Source organism: Camellia sinensis, chromosome 1 (assembly GCF_055761805.1).
Source record: "Camellia sinensis isolate YWXY chromosome 1, ASM5576180v1, whole genome shotgun sequence".
Classification (NCBI taxonomy): Eukaryota; Viridiplantae; Streptophyta; class Magnoliopsida; order Ericales; family Theaceae; genus Camellia; species Camellia sinensis.
Window position 1 is genome coordinate 13,004,425 of NC_138961.1, and position 15,940 is coordinate 13,020,364.

Sequence of the window (15,940 nt, forward strand, 5' to 3'; positions counted from 1 at the left end):
TCTCTATATATATATATATATATGCTCCAGATGTTAGATCTGTGTTTTGCATATGTAAATCCATTTTCTTTATATACGTAGGCCCAGTTTGTTTGACAGGTGAACTCTCTCTCTCAATCTCTGTCTCTCTCTCTCCCGATCGTTGATTTTTTGTGGATGAACAACAGATTTGATTTTTTCATCTCTGATTTTTTTCATCGCACAGCCGATCTACTTCGTAGGTGATCTTTGATTTCTTTCATCATCGCACAGCCGATCTACTTCACAGGTGATCTCTCATCTCTGATTTTTTGTGGACGAACAAATCTTATTTTTTGTGGACCAAAACAGATTTGATTTTTGTTGTGGGATCTGATTTTTTGTGGACCAAAACAGATCTGATGGGATCTGATTTTTTGAATCTGTCTGTTTGAATGTGTTTGTTTGAATCTGTCTGATTTTTTAACTTCTATGGAATTTTATGATGTTTTTTCATTTTACTTAAAAGTAAATCAAATGTGTTGTGCTGTGCTTCAATGTTAATTATACAAATTAGATCAGTGCTATGCCTGTCCTTAGATTATTTCTCTTCCATTATTACAAGGGCAAATGTTGTTGATTATTATAGTTTGCTAGTTATCTGGCTCAACATCTGAGTGCTTGTGCTGTGCTTCATGTTCATTATTATAGTCTGTCTGTAAAATTGATTATAGAATCTGAGTGGAGGATAGTATTTCTGTAAAATTGATCAACCAATAACAAATAAATTGAGGCAGGAAATGAACATGAGCATTCTATAATTTTCCAAATAACTGTAGATTTCCACAATCGATTCATTGACCTCTTTTTGTTGTCGCAGTATACGTTTTTGCTTTGGTCTTATGTTTTTGTTTATGTATCCAAAACTCTGTAGGCCTTCATCCTCTTGGCAATGCATGAATTTATTCTAAACTCTGCAGGCCTTCATCCTCACCAATCGTTGATTTTTTTTTTGTTTTATATATATATAAGTTGAATTTGTTCTAAACTGGTATTCTGACATTGAATTTGTTCTTTAGATTTGTGTATTGACATTTACAACTTGATTTTCAGGTTCCCAAATACATGAAGGCCCCAATTTACATCTACTACCAGCTCGATAACTACTACCAGAACCACCGACGGTGAGAGTATTTCTTCTCTTACCTAATGTAGTGACAAGTTCATTCATTTACTTAAATTACCTTGCTTCTTTCATCAAATGTATTTCTATATATATATATTTTTTGGTATGATTATATTATATATATGTGTCCATTATCTTTCCTTCCATTTATCTAGTATTATTGGCATCCTTCTATAGTTAATGCTCTTGATGATAATTGGTGCTTCTTTGCATTCATTTCTGGTAACTGTCATGGTATCTATTTGTTGCAATAATCAATGGTAAAATGTTATCATGTTAGTCACTGTCTTATCACATTTCCTTTTTGGTTCCTTCTTGGTTTATGTAGAAACCCAAGCTTTGTTCAATGGTAAAATGTTATCATGTTAGTCACTGTCTCCCAATTGTTCCTTGTGGTTTAATTGCATGGAGTTTGTTCAATGATACGTATAGCTTTTCTCGTGGGACAGAGGAGTTGAAGGTCAACAGGAAGAACATTGCCTGGAAGAGTGACCGATATCACAAATTTGGGAAGCAAGTTTATCCCTTCAATTTTCAGAATGGGACCTTGATTGGTGGTGGAAATCTGGACCCAAATATTCCTGTAAGCTTTTACAGAGAACAAATTAATTAGTGTAGACGCGCCCGCGGAGGGGGCCTTATGCTACTACAGTTCGGACTCGCGATTTTGTTGTCGCGGTTCTTAATCTGAACCAAAGAGTCCAAATCTGGCAAATCATTTTGAGAAACAGATTTTTGAAAAAGTAGTGCCAAACATGGACTGCTTTGCCAGATACAAAGTCGCCACCTAAATGTTTTTTAATGGGGGAAATTTAGGAAACCTTGACTCGGTGCCGAAGGCCACATGTCCGTCATCACCGGAGTTGTCTCGGCTCGGGAGCTTGGGTACGATTGGGGAAGGTCAGCTATGAGCACCCCCTTTCGCCCGATCCGAAGACCGGCCTCTACTAACCATGATATCCGATTTTGAAAACATTACGTGTTCTTATTCCATTTATTAGCCTAGAATTACTACGTTATACGCGCAGCAAACAAGTATAGACTAGATTGCCTAACTTGGAAATAAGCATTGCATATCCGTTTGTTTTGGAAAATGTTTTGGATTTGCTACTCGCAAGTAGGCTAAAATGCGGATTTCAACGAGTCTTTCCAACTCAAACAATCTAACCTTCACCCACAGGCATTCAAACAATTTAACACATAAGCACTTAGCCGCATGGCAGGCACACTGTCATGGCAACACTCACACGCATGCGGGATGCTAAAGCATAAATACTTACATCGTACTCCGCGCCAAAACAGTAAACTAGTTAGCAAACATGCATGTCCTAGTTTATGTTAAAAATGGCTAATGCATCACATGCAAAAATGCAATCTAGGCAGGCTCGACTAACCCTAAACATGGCATATGAAATGCGATCAATTACCACATATTCAATTTGTGAATTGAAGTACAGATGCAGTTAGCGTGATGTACCGAGCCTAATGTATGTAATACAAATGTATGGATGCACGCATGCATAGCATAAGGTATGCTAATTTTAAAGATGCCCTAATCTACCATCATAAGCCGGTAAATAAAAGGGAAGAAAGAAGTGGGGATTGGAAGACATACACACCACCCACACACACTTATTACAGATTTGCCCTCACTCGGAGGGACCGAATAAATAATACAAATTTAATTAACTACGCAAGCTAATTAATATTACAAATTGCCTAATTAACTAAGCAAATTAAATAGGCTAAGAAAAGCAGTAAACCGCCTCGGGGGGAGGGCTCAATGCAATGCATGCCCGGTCCCGCTCGGAAATGCGCTGCCATGCGTGAGCTGCCTCTGTTTTCCTTCCTTCACTTCTCTGGAGGTTGCCAAAACCTCAGGACTGCTTCCTTGGGAAATGGAGATCACCACCAGCTGAATGGAATTGCCACCGGCAGTGTGGTATTGTCACCGGCACAAAACAAAGCTATCGGCTGGTGATTTAATGCCGGTCGGCAACATATACTGCCGGTCGGCAAAGAAAGTCTGCAGAACCTGCAACTCACAGCAACAGAGGGCAAGACAAAGCATGGCAGCACAATTCAAGGCATATATGCACCAACTATGTCCCTTATCATGATAATGACTCAAAGGGGCATGTGCCTCGATTCTTGGACCACCAATCACGCATTTCCATGCATGATGGCCCAAGGAATCAAGTATGCAACTTTCATGTCAAATGAAATGCAAATCAATCAAACAAACTAAGGCCCAATTCCTATCATCAAGTCAAGCAACAAAGCATGCATGCAAGATGCAATGCAGCCTAAGCATGCAAGCTAAGGATGCAACATGACATGGCAACAAGCTTATGCAAGCATACAAGCAAACATGGGGCCATGCAAATGGATACAAAGATGGACTTATACATGATTTAGGCAACTCTAAATAGGCCTAAAACAGTAGCCAAAATGACCAAAACAGAGGACCAAAACACATGCACACATACATATGATAAGGCCCAACACTTAGGCACAAATGGGGCAACTCTCAAACACATTTGAAAGAAGGTAATCATGGACATATAGCATGCAGCATGAGCATTAAAATCATGTTAAAACATAATGCCAAACCAAGCAATAAATCAAGCCAAACATGCAACTAATGGCCTAAGTGCTCAAAGCAAACCAATGGAGTTTTGAACTACACTTAGCAAGACCAAACATGGCATGAACTTATTGACCAAAAACAGAGTTTTAGGACATTAATACAAGGCCTAAGGATCACTTAGATGGCATCCAAATGACTCAAAAACAAAGGCATGCATAATCACCAAAACAAGGAGCATTGCTACACAAGCTTATAAGGCATTAAAGATGCATCCAAGGTAAACATATAGGCATGCAAATAGGACTGAAATGACATGGTGGATGATTCCAAAACACCAAATCAATGCAAAAATAGCATGCTACACACTCACATACTTAAGGCCAACAAGCCAAAATGCAAAGAGGCTATATGATGCATGCCAAATCCGACCCATACAACCTAGGACAGACCTAGAACATGTCAAGATAAGCACAAAATCTTCACAAATGTAAGCCTAAAACATGCTAGAAACAAAGGCACACAACCTAAGACATGTTAAGGGATCACAAGGCATTACATGGCAACTATGCTAAGCATGCATGGAGTACCAAAACCAATTTAAAATCATGTTATATTATGGAAATATAAGCATGAAAAACAGTCTATACATGCTCAACACACACTCAAACATAGGCTCTCTTTAGAGGCCAAAACATGCCCTTTTCAAGGACAACAAGGAGAGGGGGTGGCCCTCTCCTTTTAGAGACTTCAAGGCACCATCTCCACCACTGAAATCCCTCAAGATTTCAGTGGTGAAGAGGCCCAAACACCGAAGTCCCGAAACTAGCACAAAATAGCACAAAATGAGGCCTTTCAAGGCCTAAGAGGGGTCAAACACCTCCAAACCAAAAAACACCCTTAATAAACAATCAAAAGGGTCTAAAAACAGAACTTTTTTGTATTATACACCAAGCTTAAAAACGAATTTAAGACAGGTATAAATAAGGTGCAAAAATAGGGAATAAAGGGGTGAGATTCTTACCCTTGAAGCCTTCTTCAACAATGATGCTCCAATGGTCTTCCTTGGCTTGAATCCAACACCAAAACTTCAAAATCAGTCCCTTAGAACCTCAGTTCCAAGAGGAAGGTGAAACACTAGGTGCTTGTGTGCAATAGTATGGACTAAAACACACACAAGAGCACAAAAGAGAGGGAAAGAGAGATAGGATGTGTATCTAACCCTAACCCTAGAACTCAAACCCTAACAATGGCTGTCTAAGCTCTCAAAATATCTCAAGTGTCTTACCTCTCAAGCCAAGAGACCAACCTCTCCCTTTATGGCACTTCTTGTCTTGTAAAGCTTACAAGACAAGCTTCATAAGAGGGAGATCCCTCCATACACGTGTATGGAGGGAAGCAAAAGGCAAGACAGCTGTCTTAAAATATCTGCAAAAGCAGATGCACAGTAATCGGCCGGCCAAAAATGCCATCTTGGCCAAAAAGAGTGCCGGCTGGCACTAAAAAGTGCTGACCGGCAACAAATAGTGCCGGCCGGCAATATAAATTACCGGTGGCAGCAAAAACCAGCCGGTGGCCTCTAGCCACTGCCGGTGGTGGGTGGGGATGGTCTACAAGCCCTACCCTGCCTCTCAAAGGCAAAACACAAGTGTTTGGTGTGAAACCAGACACTAAACAGTCAAGTTCGGAGATCCTGAGGCAAGGCGCGCGAGCCGAAACCTCCGGGAACTCCAAACGAACACAAACATGGATAATCACCGAGTGTTCCAAGCGGTGACGTCCAAGTCTTGAGGACGGTCAAAAATGGGGTGTCTACAATTAGTCTCTTCTTTCTGAGTGCTTATATCTTCTTTGTATCCTCCTCATGGAAAATACTTATATTCTTGAATATGTGCCTACTTTTTTTTCTTTTTTTTTTTTGCAGTACCATTCTGTGATCACCCTTCTTATGTGTCATATTTAAAGCCCTAATTTGTTCCAAACTGGTATTCTGACTTCACTTGCTAAGATAGAATTTGTTCAGACAGATTCAATATATTTAGAACAAATTCAATGTAAACAGATTGAATTCAACTGGTATTCTGACTTCACCAATTGAATTTTAATATATTTGTTCTAAATTGAATTTTGTTGTGTTTTTTATTTTATAAATTTTTTATAAGTTTTAATTTATTAATTATTAATGTTGGAGCATTTTAGAAAATATGAGAAAAAAGGTCCAAAATAAAGATTGACAAAATGGGAGAAAAAAAGGGTATAAAAATAAATTTTTTATAGCGATCCCGGGTTTTACCCTTGTTGTGTAGTGATCCGGACATGTGTCCGTGGATGTTGGTTGTTGTTTATTATCTTGTTTGCATCCTCTTTATTTTATATTTGAGTTATAGGATGTGTTGGGCAAGTTTGTTACAGGTTGGTTGTGTTTGGGAGCCTAGTGTTGCTGCCCAGATTTTTGGCCATTCGCTCGAGCGAGGAGTTGGTCGCTCGAGTGAGAGTGAGGTTCGTGTCTGGTGGGTCGAGCCAGGGTGGCTTCGCTCGAGCGAGTGTTGCGTCTGGTTCTGGACCTGAGAGTTGCCATTCTTGGCTCGAGCGAGCTTCCTTCGCTCGAGCGGTCTGGGTTTTTCCTCGCTCGATCGAGAACATCTTGGCTCGAGCGAGAGTTTTCTGTGTCTGGTCGCTCGAGCGACGAAGGCTTCGCTCGAGCGAGCGTGTTTTATATCAGCGGATAGTAGCGTTTTTGAACATCACTTTTTCACTTTATTTTTCTTTCAAACCCTTGATCCGAGACCCTCTCTCTCTAAACTTATATTCTCTCTAAGAATTGATCTCCCTATAGTGTGAATCTAGCCTAGGGCCTTTGTTAAAAAGATAGAGGGCGTTGAGGGCTTTGATTTAATCTGAAAAAGTTGGGATTTGGAACACATTGATCTTCGACTCTTCATCTCCTTTTTGGCTCAAACTTCGAGGTAGGGATATCCTACTCCTCTCTATGGATTTTGTCTTTAAATTTTGGTATTTTGAGATGTTGGGGTTTGTTTGGTAATTTGGTAAAAGTTTGGGGCTTTTGTGCAATTTTACAAAAGTTGGGGTTTTATTCATAATAAACCTAGATGCATGTTTGGCATAGAGAAATGGAATGAATGTTAAATCATTGATGGAAATGGGACCTAAGGGTTGAAATGTTAATTATGGGAATTGACCTAATTACATTGTTTAATTAATTGGGATAATTAATTGAGAAGAATGAGAAAATGAAATGTTGATTTAATATCCATTGTGCATTTATTTTCTGTTTAGAAATAACTGCTTTGGGCTATCGGTGGGGGATGGTCGTGATTGTTGTAGACAATGCATGATGATTAGGCAAACTGAAACTAATCAATGGAATGTGTCATGGAATTTGACGGTTAATAGAATACATTAATTGTATGTATTGAGTGATTGTATATAGAACCAATGTGTTTGTATACGTTATGTGTAGAGGAGGAGATGGGGGATGTACTCTGAGGTTTAGGGAAAGATAGGGGATGTACCTCTAAACCGGATAGTGTTGGGAGAAGATAGGGGATGAACTCCGTAGATACAGCTCATATGCTTGTCTAGAAAAGTGAAGATAGAGCTCATATGCTTATCTGTGGATATTGTGGTTATACATATCTGTTGTGAAGTGTGGATATAGCTTATATGCTTATCTGTGGATATTGTGGTTATACATATCTGTTGAAAAATGTGGATATAGCTTATATGCTTATCTGTTGATATTGTTGTTATACATATCTGTTGAGAATGTGGGTAGTGCTTATATACCTATCCGTTGAAAAAGGGAAAAATGAAAGGAAACTTGGACTCATAAGTCGTATGACATAAATATGTGATTTATGTGATTGTATCAGTGTTAGCCATCTATCAATTGCTAATATTTTAGTCATTGTTCATGATTGGTTTAGTGTATTTCTACTGGGCTGTGGCTCACCCTATATGGGAATATCATTTTCAGGTGCAGGTAGCATGCCACCTCCAAGGACATAGCTTGGGAGGCTAGAGGCGGGCACACTGTTGTCGTTTTACTTTTTGGTGTATTACATGTAAATACAAGCCAAGGGCTTAATGTGTATGAGTTAGTACTCTTTTGTTGTAACCAAGTGTTAACTTGGAAAGCTGTAAGCCCGTAGGGCATTTTGTTTTGATGTTAACATGTAATACTTATGTAATGAGACGCTAATGAATAAAAGAAGGTGGTTAGTTTATATGTCAATGCATGTCTTATTTGATGGGTTTAATGTTATTATTTTGAGGGCGTTACAACTTGGTATCAGAGCGTACCGGGTTCGAATACTTTGGGTACGTGGGAAGTGATTAGGATCACAATGGGTTTGTCTCGCTTGATAGAGACGTAGATGTAGTATCATATGCTATGTGCTTAAATGATAACATGCTTATGTGACTATGTGGGTATGGGATTTACTTTCTAGGATGTTGATTGGATCCTTGAGTTTCTGGGAGTCTTGTTGGAAAAGCACTTGATCAATGCTGTTTCTAACCGGAACTCTAGTAACGTCTCGGGACTATCATTATCCGGAAATGAAATTCGTAAGTGCTTATGTGTTTATGTGCTTACGTGGAGTGAATTACAGTTGTCCATGTATTAGGACGTGAGTGTTTAGCTTCGGCACATTTATGAATGTGCTAACGTTCTGTGTTGCCTTTATTAGGATGTCAGGACGAGGAAGAGGAGCTAGGCGTGGTAGACCTGCGAGGCAGGAGGTACCGTTACCGGAGGAAGTTCCGGCAGTACAGGAGGGAGTTGGTCAGGCCAATGTGGCCGAGCCAGCAGGTCAGCAGGCTATGAGTGCCTTGACCAGAGAGATAGCAGGAGTTTTGGGTATTCTTAGAACTGAGAATCAGGCAACTGAGGCAGGGCCTTCTTTCTTGAAGAGGGAGTTTTTCCGGTCTAATCCGGATGAGTTTATCGGGGATCCGAAGGAGCCACTGAAGGCTGATGAGTGGCTAGAGCAAATGAGTAAGACGTTCGAGATGCTTGGCATCGAGGACGGAGCACTGAAAGTGACCTTGGCATCATTCCAACTGAAGGGAGATGCGGGTCAATGGTGGAAGTTTGAGAAGGCTCGTGTTGGTGGTACCTGGGAGGCGTTTGTGAATGCTTTTCAGGAGAGGTTTTTGTCTGCAGCAGCTAGGGAGAAGCTGAGGGATCAGTTCAGCCGGCTTAAACAGCAGGGCTTGTCAGTGGCCGAGTTTGAGGCTACTTTTACCAGTCTGTCCAGGTTTGCACCTGAACTGGTGGCGTCTGAGGAACGCCGTTACTATGAGTTTGAGCGGAAGTTGAGGCAGGGCCTCAAGCTGAGAGTTGGTGGGTCTTATATCCGAGAGTATAGGCACTTGGTAGATGCTGCTGCTCATATGGAAATTATGATGCAGGAAGAGGAGGAAGAACAGAAGGGCTCCAAGAGGAGCCAGGATAGTCAGGGTGATGGCAGGAGGCAGAGGGGTTATAACCCTCAGCAGTCTCAGGGAGCAGTTGTTAGATCGACATTTCCAGTGCCGAGTGCAGGCTCGGGGAGAGGCAATCAGGGGGAGTTTACTTGTTACAAGTGTGGCCAGCTAGGTCACAAGGTTTCTGTTTGCCCGCAGAAGGGTGGGGGTCAGAGAGCTGTTTCTTTTTCAGCTAGACCGCAGAGTCAGAGTTTGGGCAGGGGGCAGCCCTTGTCTTGTTATCAGTGTGGACAGCCTGGGCACCTGAAGAGGTTTTGCCCGCAGTTGAGTGCCACTTCGAGAGCGTCTGGTTCTAGGCAGACGCAGGGTTTTCAGCCAGCTCAGTCTGTGCAGGCCTCGAGGGCCAATCCGGGAGCTTCGTCATCCCAGTCTGTGCAGCAGTCTTTTGCTCCGAGAGGTGAGCAGGTAGACCAGGGGCCTACAGAGCGCGTGTATGCTGTTACCGCGCAGGATTTAGTACCGGCTCCATCAGTAGTGAGAGGTACTTTTCTGTTTTGCAACTCGGTTGCTAATGTGTTGATAGACACGGGTGCATCTCATTCTTTTGTATCTGCTGCATTTGCATCTGTTTTGGAATTGGAGTTAGCACAGTTAGCATCTCCTATTTGTGTGGTATCACCTTTGGGTGGTGAGTTGATCCTGAAACAGGGTGTTAGAGGTTGTGATATAGAGGTCGCCGACTATAGGCTTCCTTTTCCGTTTGTTGTCATGCCTGTGAAGGGTTTTGATGTTATTTTGGGTATGGACTGGCTATCGTCATACCAGGCTGTTATTGATTGCTACCGCCAGAGGGTCACGTTATGTACCTTGAGCGAGGAGTGGTTCCATTTCTTGGGAGACCGGGTTGGTAGTGTTTTGCCAGCGGGGTATGATTCGCGAGGGCGAAGTGAGCTTAGTGGTCTACTTGCTAGCTTTGAGAGTAGTGAGTGTGTTGAGACACAGATTGTATTGCCGAGGGTGGTTTGTGAGTATTCGGATGTCTTTTCCGAAGATCTTGTTAGTTTGCCACCTCACCGAGAGATAGAGTTCTCTATTGATTTAGTGCCCGGCACGGTGCCGATTTCTATGGCACCTTACCGTTTTGCTCCAGCAGAGTTGGTTGAGTTGAAAGTTCAGCTCCAGGAATTGCTCGATAAGGGCTTTGTTCGCCCTAGTGTTTCGCCGTGGGGAGCGCCGGCCCTCTTTGTTAAAAAGAAAGATGGTGCCTTGAGATTGTGTATTGACTATCGGAAGTTGAATCGGGCTACGGTTAAGAATAAGTATCCTATGCCCCGTATAGATGATTTGTTTGACCAGTTGAAGGGTTCCCGTTGTTTCTCTAAGATAGACTTGAGATCGGGTTACCATCAGTTGAGGGTCAGGGAGGAGGATATCCCGAAAACGGCATTCCGTACGCGGTATGGCCATTATGAGTTTTTGGTGATGCCATTTGGGCTTACCAATGCACCGGCAGTCTTTATGGACTTGATGAACCGGATTTTCCAGGAGTTCTTAGACCGATTTGTGGTCGTCTTCGTGGACGACATCCTTATTTATTCGCCTTCAGCGGAGGAGCACGAGGAACACTTGAGAGTGGTGCTTGAGTTGCTTAGAGCCCATAGGCTGTATGCCAAGTTTGGGAAGTGTGAGTTCTGGCTGAGGGAAGTCAAATTCTTAGGCCACGTGGTATCTGGGGAAGGGGTGTCTGTTGATACATCCAAGGTTGAGGCAGTGCAAGATTGGGCACAGCCTAAGAGTGTGTTTGAAATCCGCAGTTTTCTGGGATTAGCTGGGTATTACCGTCGGTTTGTGAAAGATTTCTCCAGGTTAGCGTCACCGTTGACTAGACTGACTCGGAAGGGAGTCAAGTTTGTGTGGAGTGAGACTTGTGAAAAGTCGTTCCAAGAGCTGAAAGTTAGATTGACCACCGCTCCGGTGTTGATTATTCCGGAGAGAGGGTTGGGTTATGCGGTTTATTGTGATGCCTCACGAGAGGGTTTGGGTTGTGTGTTGATGCAAGAGGGGAAAGTGGTAGCTTATGGCTCACGTCAGTTGAAAATTCACGAGAAGAATTACCCTACACACGACCTAGAGTTAGCAGCAGTGATCTTTGCCTTGAAAATCTGGAGGCAGTACCTTTATGGTGAGAAGTTCGAGGTGTTCTCGGACCACAAGAGTTTGAAGTATCTGTTTACACAGAAAGACTTGAATTTGAGGCAGAGGAGATGGATGGAATTCATCGAGGATTATGATTTTGAGTTGCATTATCATCCGGGAAAGGCCAATGTTGTGGCCGATGCCCTTAGTAGGAAATCCTTTAGTGATGTAGCTAGTGTAGCTATCCGGGAATGGGAGATGTTGGGAGTACTTGGCGAGTTTGATTTGCTACTGGGCGAATCTGTTGAGGCTGCGGCCTTGTTTTCTGTTGTTGCGCAGCCTACACTTGTGACACGAGTGTTAGAGGCACAGGGAGGTGACCTTGAGGTAGAATCCCTCCGAGAGAAGATCTCCAGTGGGAAAGTTGAGAAGGGTTTGACGGTGTATCCCGACCTGAGTGTGAGATACCGAGACCGTTTGTTTGTACCGGAGTCTTGCCGAGAGGAGGTACTCCGAGAGTTTCACCATTCGCGCCTTGCGGTGCATCCGGGAGGTACTAAGATGTATCAGGATTTGGGCTGCCAGTTTTGGTGGCGGGGTATGAAGAGAGATGTGGTTGTTTTCGTATCAAAGTGCCTTACTTGCCAGCAGGTGAAGGCCGAGCATCAGAGGCCAGCGGGTTTGTTGCAACCCTTGCCTATTGCCGAGTGGAAGTGGGAGCATGTCACTATGGACTTCGTTGTAGGTCTTCCGAGGACTCAGCGGGGTAGTGATGCTATTTGGGTGGTTGTAGACCGGTTAACAAAGTCGGCGCACTTTATTCCTATGCGCGTGAGAGATTCAGTAGATCATCTTGCCGATTTGTATGTTCGGGACGTAGTGAGATTGCACGGGGTCCCAGTGACGATCATCTCAGATAGAGATCCTCGTTTTACTGCTAGGTTGTGGCAGAGTTTGCAGAGTGCCTTGGGCACTAAGTTGACCTTTAGTACGGCCTATCATCCTCAGACTGACAGGCAGTCCGAGCGTACTATTCAGATCCTCGAGGATATGCTTCGGGGTTGTGTCCTGGACTTCAGTGGGACGTGGGAGAGGCACTTGCCATTGGTAGAGTTTGCCTACAACAACAGTTTTCAGTCTAGCATCGGTATGGCACCGTTTGAGGCCTTGTATGGCCGACCGTGTAGGTCTCCAGTTTGTTGGGCCGAGGTGGGTGATGCACCTTTGTTGGGTCCGGAGTTGGTTAGGGAGACGACGGAGAAAGTTGAGCTTATCCGTAGGAGGCTTGTTACAGCCCAGAGTCGGCAGAAATCTTATGCTGACCGTAGGAGGAGGCCTTTGGCGTTTGAGGTAGGTGATCATGTCTTTCTGAAGATATCACCTAGGCGAGGTTTGCTGAGGTTTGGGAAGAGTGGGAAGTTATCCCCTCGGTTTATTGGTCCTTTTGAGATCCTTGAGAGGATTGGTGAGGTTGCTTATCGGTTAGCCTTACCGCCTCAGTTGTCCGGAGTACATGACGTGTTTCATGTGAGTATGCTTCGGAAGTATGAGCCAGATCCATCACATGTGTTGGATTGGCCGATTTAGAGGTAGATGAGGATGCCTCGTATGAGGAGAGACCGGTTCGGGTCTTGGATAGGCGGGATCAGGTCCTGCGTGGCAAGACCATTCCTTTGGTGAAAGTCTTGTGGAAACATCACGGAGTGGAAGAAGCCACTTGGGAACGTGAGTTGGAAGTCCGAGAAAAATATCCGGGCTTGTTTGTTGATATGTAATCTTGTATTTAGATTTTGAACTATTGTTGAACTTAAGAGCTTTTATATATGTCTTAAGTTGTGAAACATTGAACATGTTTTGGTTTATTGGACGTATGTTTTGGAACTTGCCTCATATGGAAGTTGAATGTAACATTGTACATGTTGAATATATTGTTGAAATTGGAAAGATAGTGCATAATGTTGATGCATGTTGCAAGTACATATGTTGTTTACATATTGTGAAATGTCTCTTGTTAAAGGGATGAGATGACCAGTAATGGGTCGAATTGTTGAATGTTAGAATTGTAACATTGTCTAAAATGAAGGAAAACTTATTTTTGAAAACTTGTGCTTAATTTCGGGGACGAAATTCTTTAAGGGGGGGAGGTTATAGCGATCCCGGGTTTTACCCTTGTTGTGTAGTGATCCGGACATGTGTCCGTGGATGTTGGTTGTTGTTTATTATCTTGTTTGCATCCTCTTTACTTCATATTTGAGTTATAGGATGTGTTGGGCAAGTTTGTTACAGGTTGGTTGTGTTTGGGAGCCTAGTGTTGCTGCCCAGATTTTTGGCCATTCGCTCGAGCGAGTAGTTGGTCGCTCGAGCGAGAGTGAGGTTCGTGTCTGGTGGGTTGAGCCAGGGTGGCTTCGCTCGAGCGAGTGTTGCGTCTGGTTCTGGACCTGAGAGTTGTCATTCTTGGCTCGAGCGAGCTTCCTTCTCTCGAGTGGTCTGGGTTTTTCCTCGCTCGATCGAGAACATCTTGGCTCGAGCGAGAGTTTTCTGTGTCTGGTCGCTCAAGCGACGAAGGCTTCGCTCGAGCGAGCGTGTTTTATATCAGCGGACAGTAGCGTTTTTGAACATCACTTTTTTACTTTATTTTTCTTTCAAACCCTTGATCCGAGACCCTCTCTCTCTAAACTTATATTCTCTCTAAGAATTGATCTCCCTAGAGTGTGAATCTAGCCTAGGGCCTTTGTTAAAAAGATAGAGGGCGTTGAGGGCTTTGATTTAATCTGAAAAAGTTGGGATTTGGAACACGTTGATCTTCGACTCTTCATCTCCTTTTTGGCTCAAACTTCGAGGTAGGGATATCCTACTCCTCTCTATGGATTTTGTCTTTAAATTTTGGTATTTTGAGATGTTGGGGTTTGTTTGGTAATTTGGTAAAAGTTTGGGGCTTTTGTGCAATTTTACAAAAGTTGGGGTTTTATTCATAATAAACCTAGATGCATGTTTGGCATAGAGAAATGGAATGAATGTTAAATCATTGATGGAAATGGGACCTAAGGGTTGAAATGTTAATTATGGGAATTGACCTAATTACATTGTTTAATTAATTGGGATAATTAATTGAGAAGAATGAGAAAATGAAATATTGATTGAATATCCATTGTGCATTTATTTTCTGTTTAGAAATAACTGCTTTGGGCTATCGGTGGGGGATAGTCGTGATTGTTGTAGACAATGCATGATGATTAGGCAAACTGAAACTAATCAATGGAATGTGTCATGGAATTTGACGGTTAATAGAATACATTAATTGTATGTATTGAGTGATTGTATATAGAACCAATGTGTTTGTATACGTTATGTGTAGAGGATGAGGTGGGGGATGTACTCCGCGGTTTAGGGGAAGATAGGGGATGTACCTCTAAACCGGATAGTGTTGGGAGAAGATAGGGGATGAACTCCGTAGATACAGCTCATATGCTTGTCTAGAAAAGTGAAGATAGAGCTCATATGCTTATCTATGGATATTGTGGTTATACATATCTGTTGTGAAGTGTGGATATAGCTTATATACTTATCTGTGGATATTGTGGTTATACATATCTGTTGAAAAATGTGGATATAGCTTATATGCTTATCTGTTGATATTGTTGTTATACATATCTGTTGAGAATGTGGGTAGTGCTTATATACCTATCCGTTGAAAAAGGGAAAAATGAAAGGAAACTTGGACTCATAAGTCATATGACATAAATATGTGATTTATGTGATTGTATCAGTGTTGGCCATCTATCAATTGCTAATATTTTAGTCATTGTTCATGGTTGGTTTAGTGTATTTCTACTGGGTTGTGGCTCACCCTATATGGGAATATCATTTTCAGGTGCAGGTAGCATGCCACCTCCAAGGACATAGCTTGGGAGGCTAGAGGCGGGCACACTGTTGTCGTTTTACTTTTTGGTGTATTACATGTAAATACAAGCCAAGGGCTTAATGTGTATGAGTTAGTACTCTTTTGTTGTAACCAAGTGTTAACTTGGAAAGCTGTAAGCCCGTAGGGCATTTTGTTTTGATGTTAACATGTAATACTTATGTAATGAGACGCTAATGAATAAAAGAAGGTGGTTAGTTTATATGTCAATGCATGTCTTATTTGATGGGTTTAATGTTATTATTTTGAGGGCGTTATATTTTTTTTAAAAAAGTTCAATCCGCAAACCGCCCGTAACCGCCCGCACATCCGCGAACCCTATCCGCACAAACCGCAAACCGCATTGCGGGCGGTTGCGAGTTGACTTTTTCCCAAACCGCATAGATGCGGGCGGGTCCAAACCGAACTGCAAACCGTCCCAAACCGAACCACGGACACTGCGGTTTGTGCGGATAGGGTTCGCGGATGTGCGGGCGGTTGCAGGCGGTTTGCGGATTGAACTTTTTTTTCAAAAATTTATTTTTAAACCCTTTTTTTCTCCCATTTTGTCAATCTTTATTTTGGACCTTTTTTCTCATATTTTCTAAAATGCTCCAACATTAATAATTAATAAATTAAAAATTATAAAAAAAATTATAAAATAAAAAACACAACAAATTCAATTTAGAACAAATATATTAAATTTCAATTAGTGAAGTCGGAA

At 42.3% G+C, this 15,940-nt stretch overlaps 1 protein-coding gene across 1 annotated transcript; it reads left to right on the top strand.

Moving 5' to 3' along the window:
* Positions 1–261: 261 nt before the first annotated feature.
* On the top strand, positions 262–1,757 carry LOC114315436 (putative ALA-interacting subunit 2). Its single transcript, XM_082912434.1, has 4 exons — positions 262–1,142; positions 1,300–1,307; positions 1,425–1,429; positions 1,473–1,757. Exons 1-4 carry the CDS (start codon positions 1,084–1,086, stop codon positions 1,755–1,757), a joined length of 357 nt encoding a protein of 118 aa, XP_082768560.1. The 5' UTR covers positions 262–1,083.
* Positions 1,758–15,940: the final 14,183 nt, after the last annotated feature.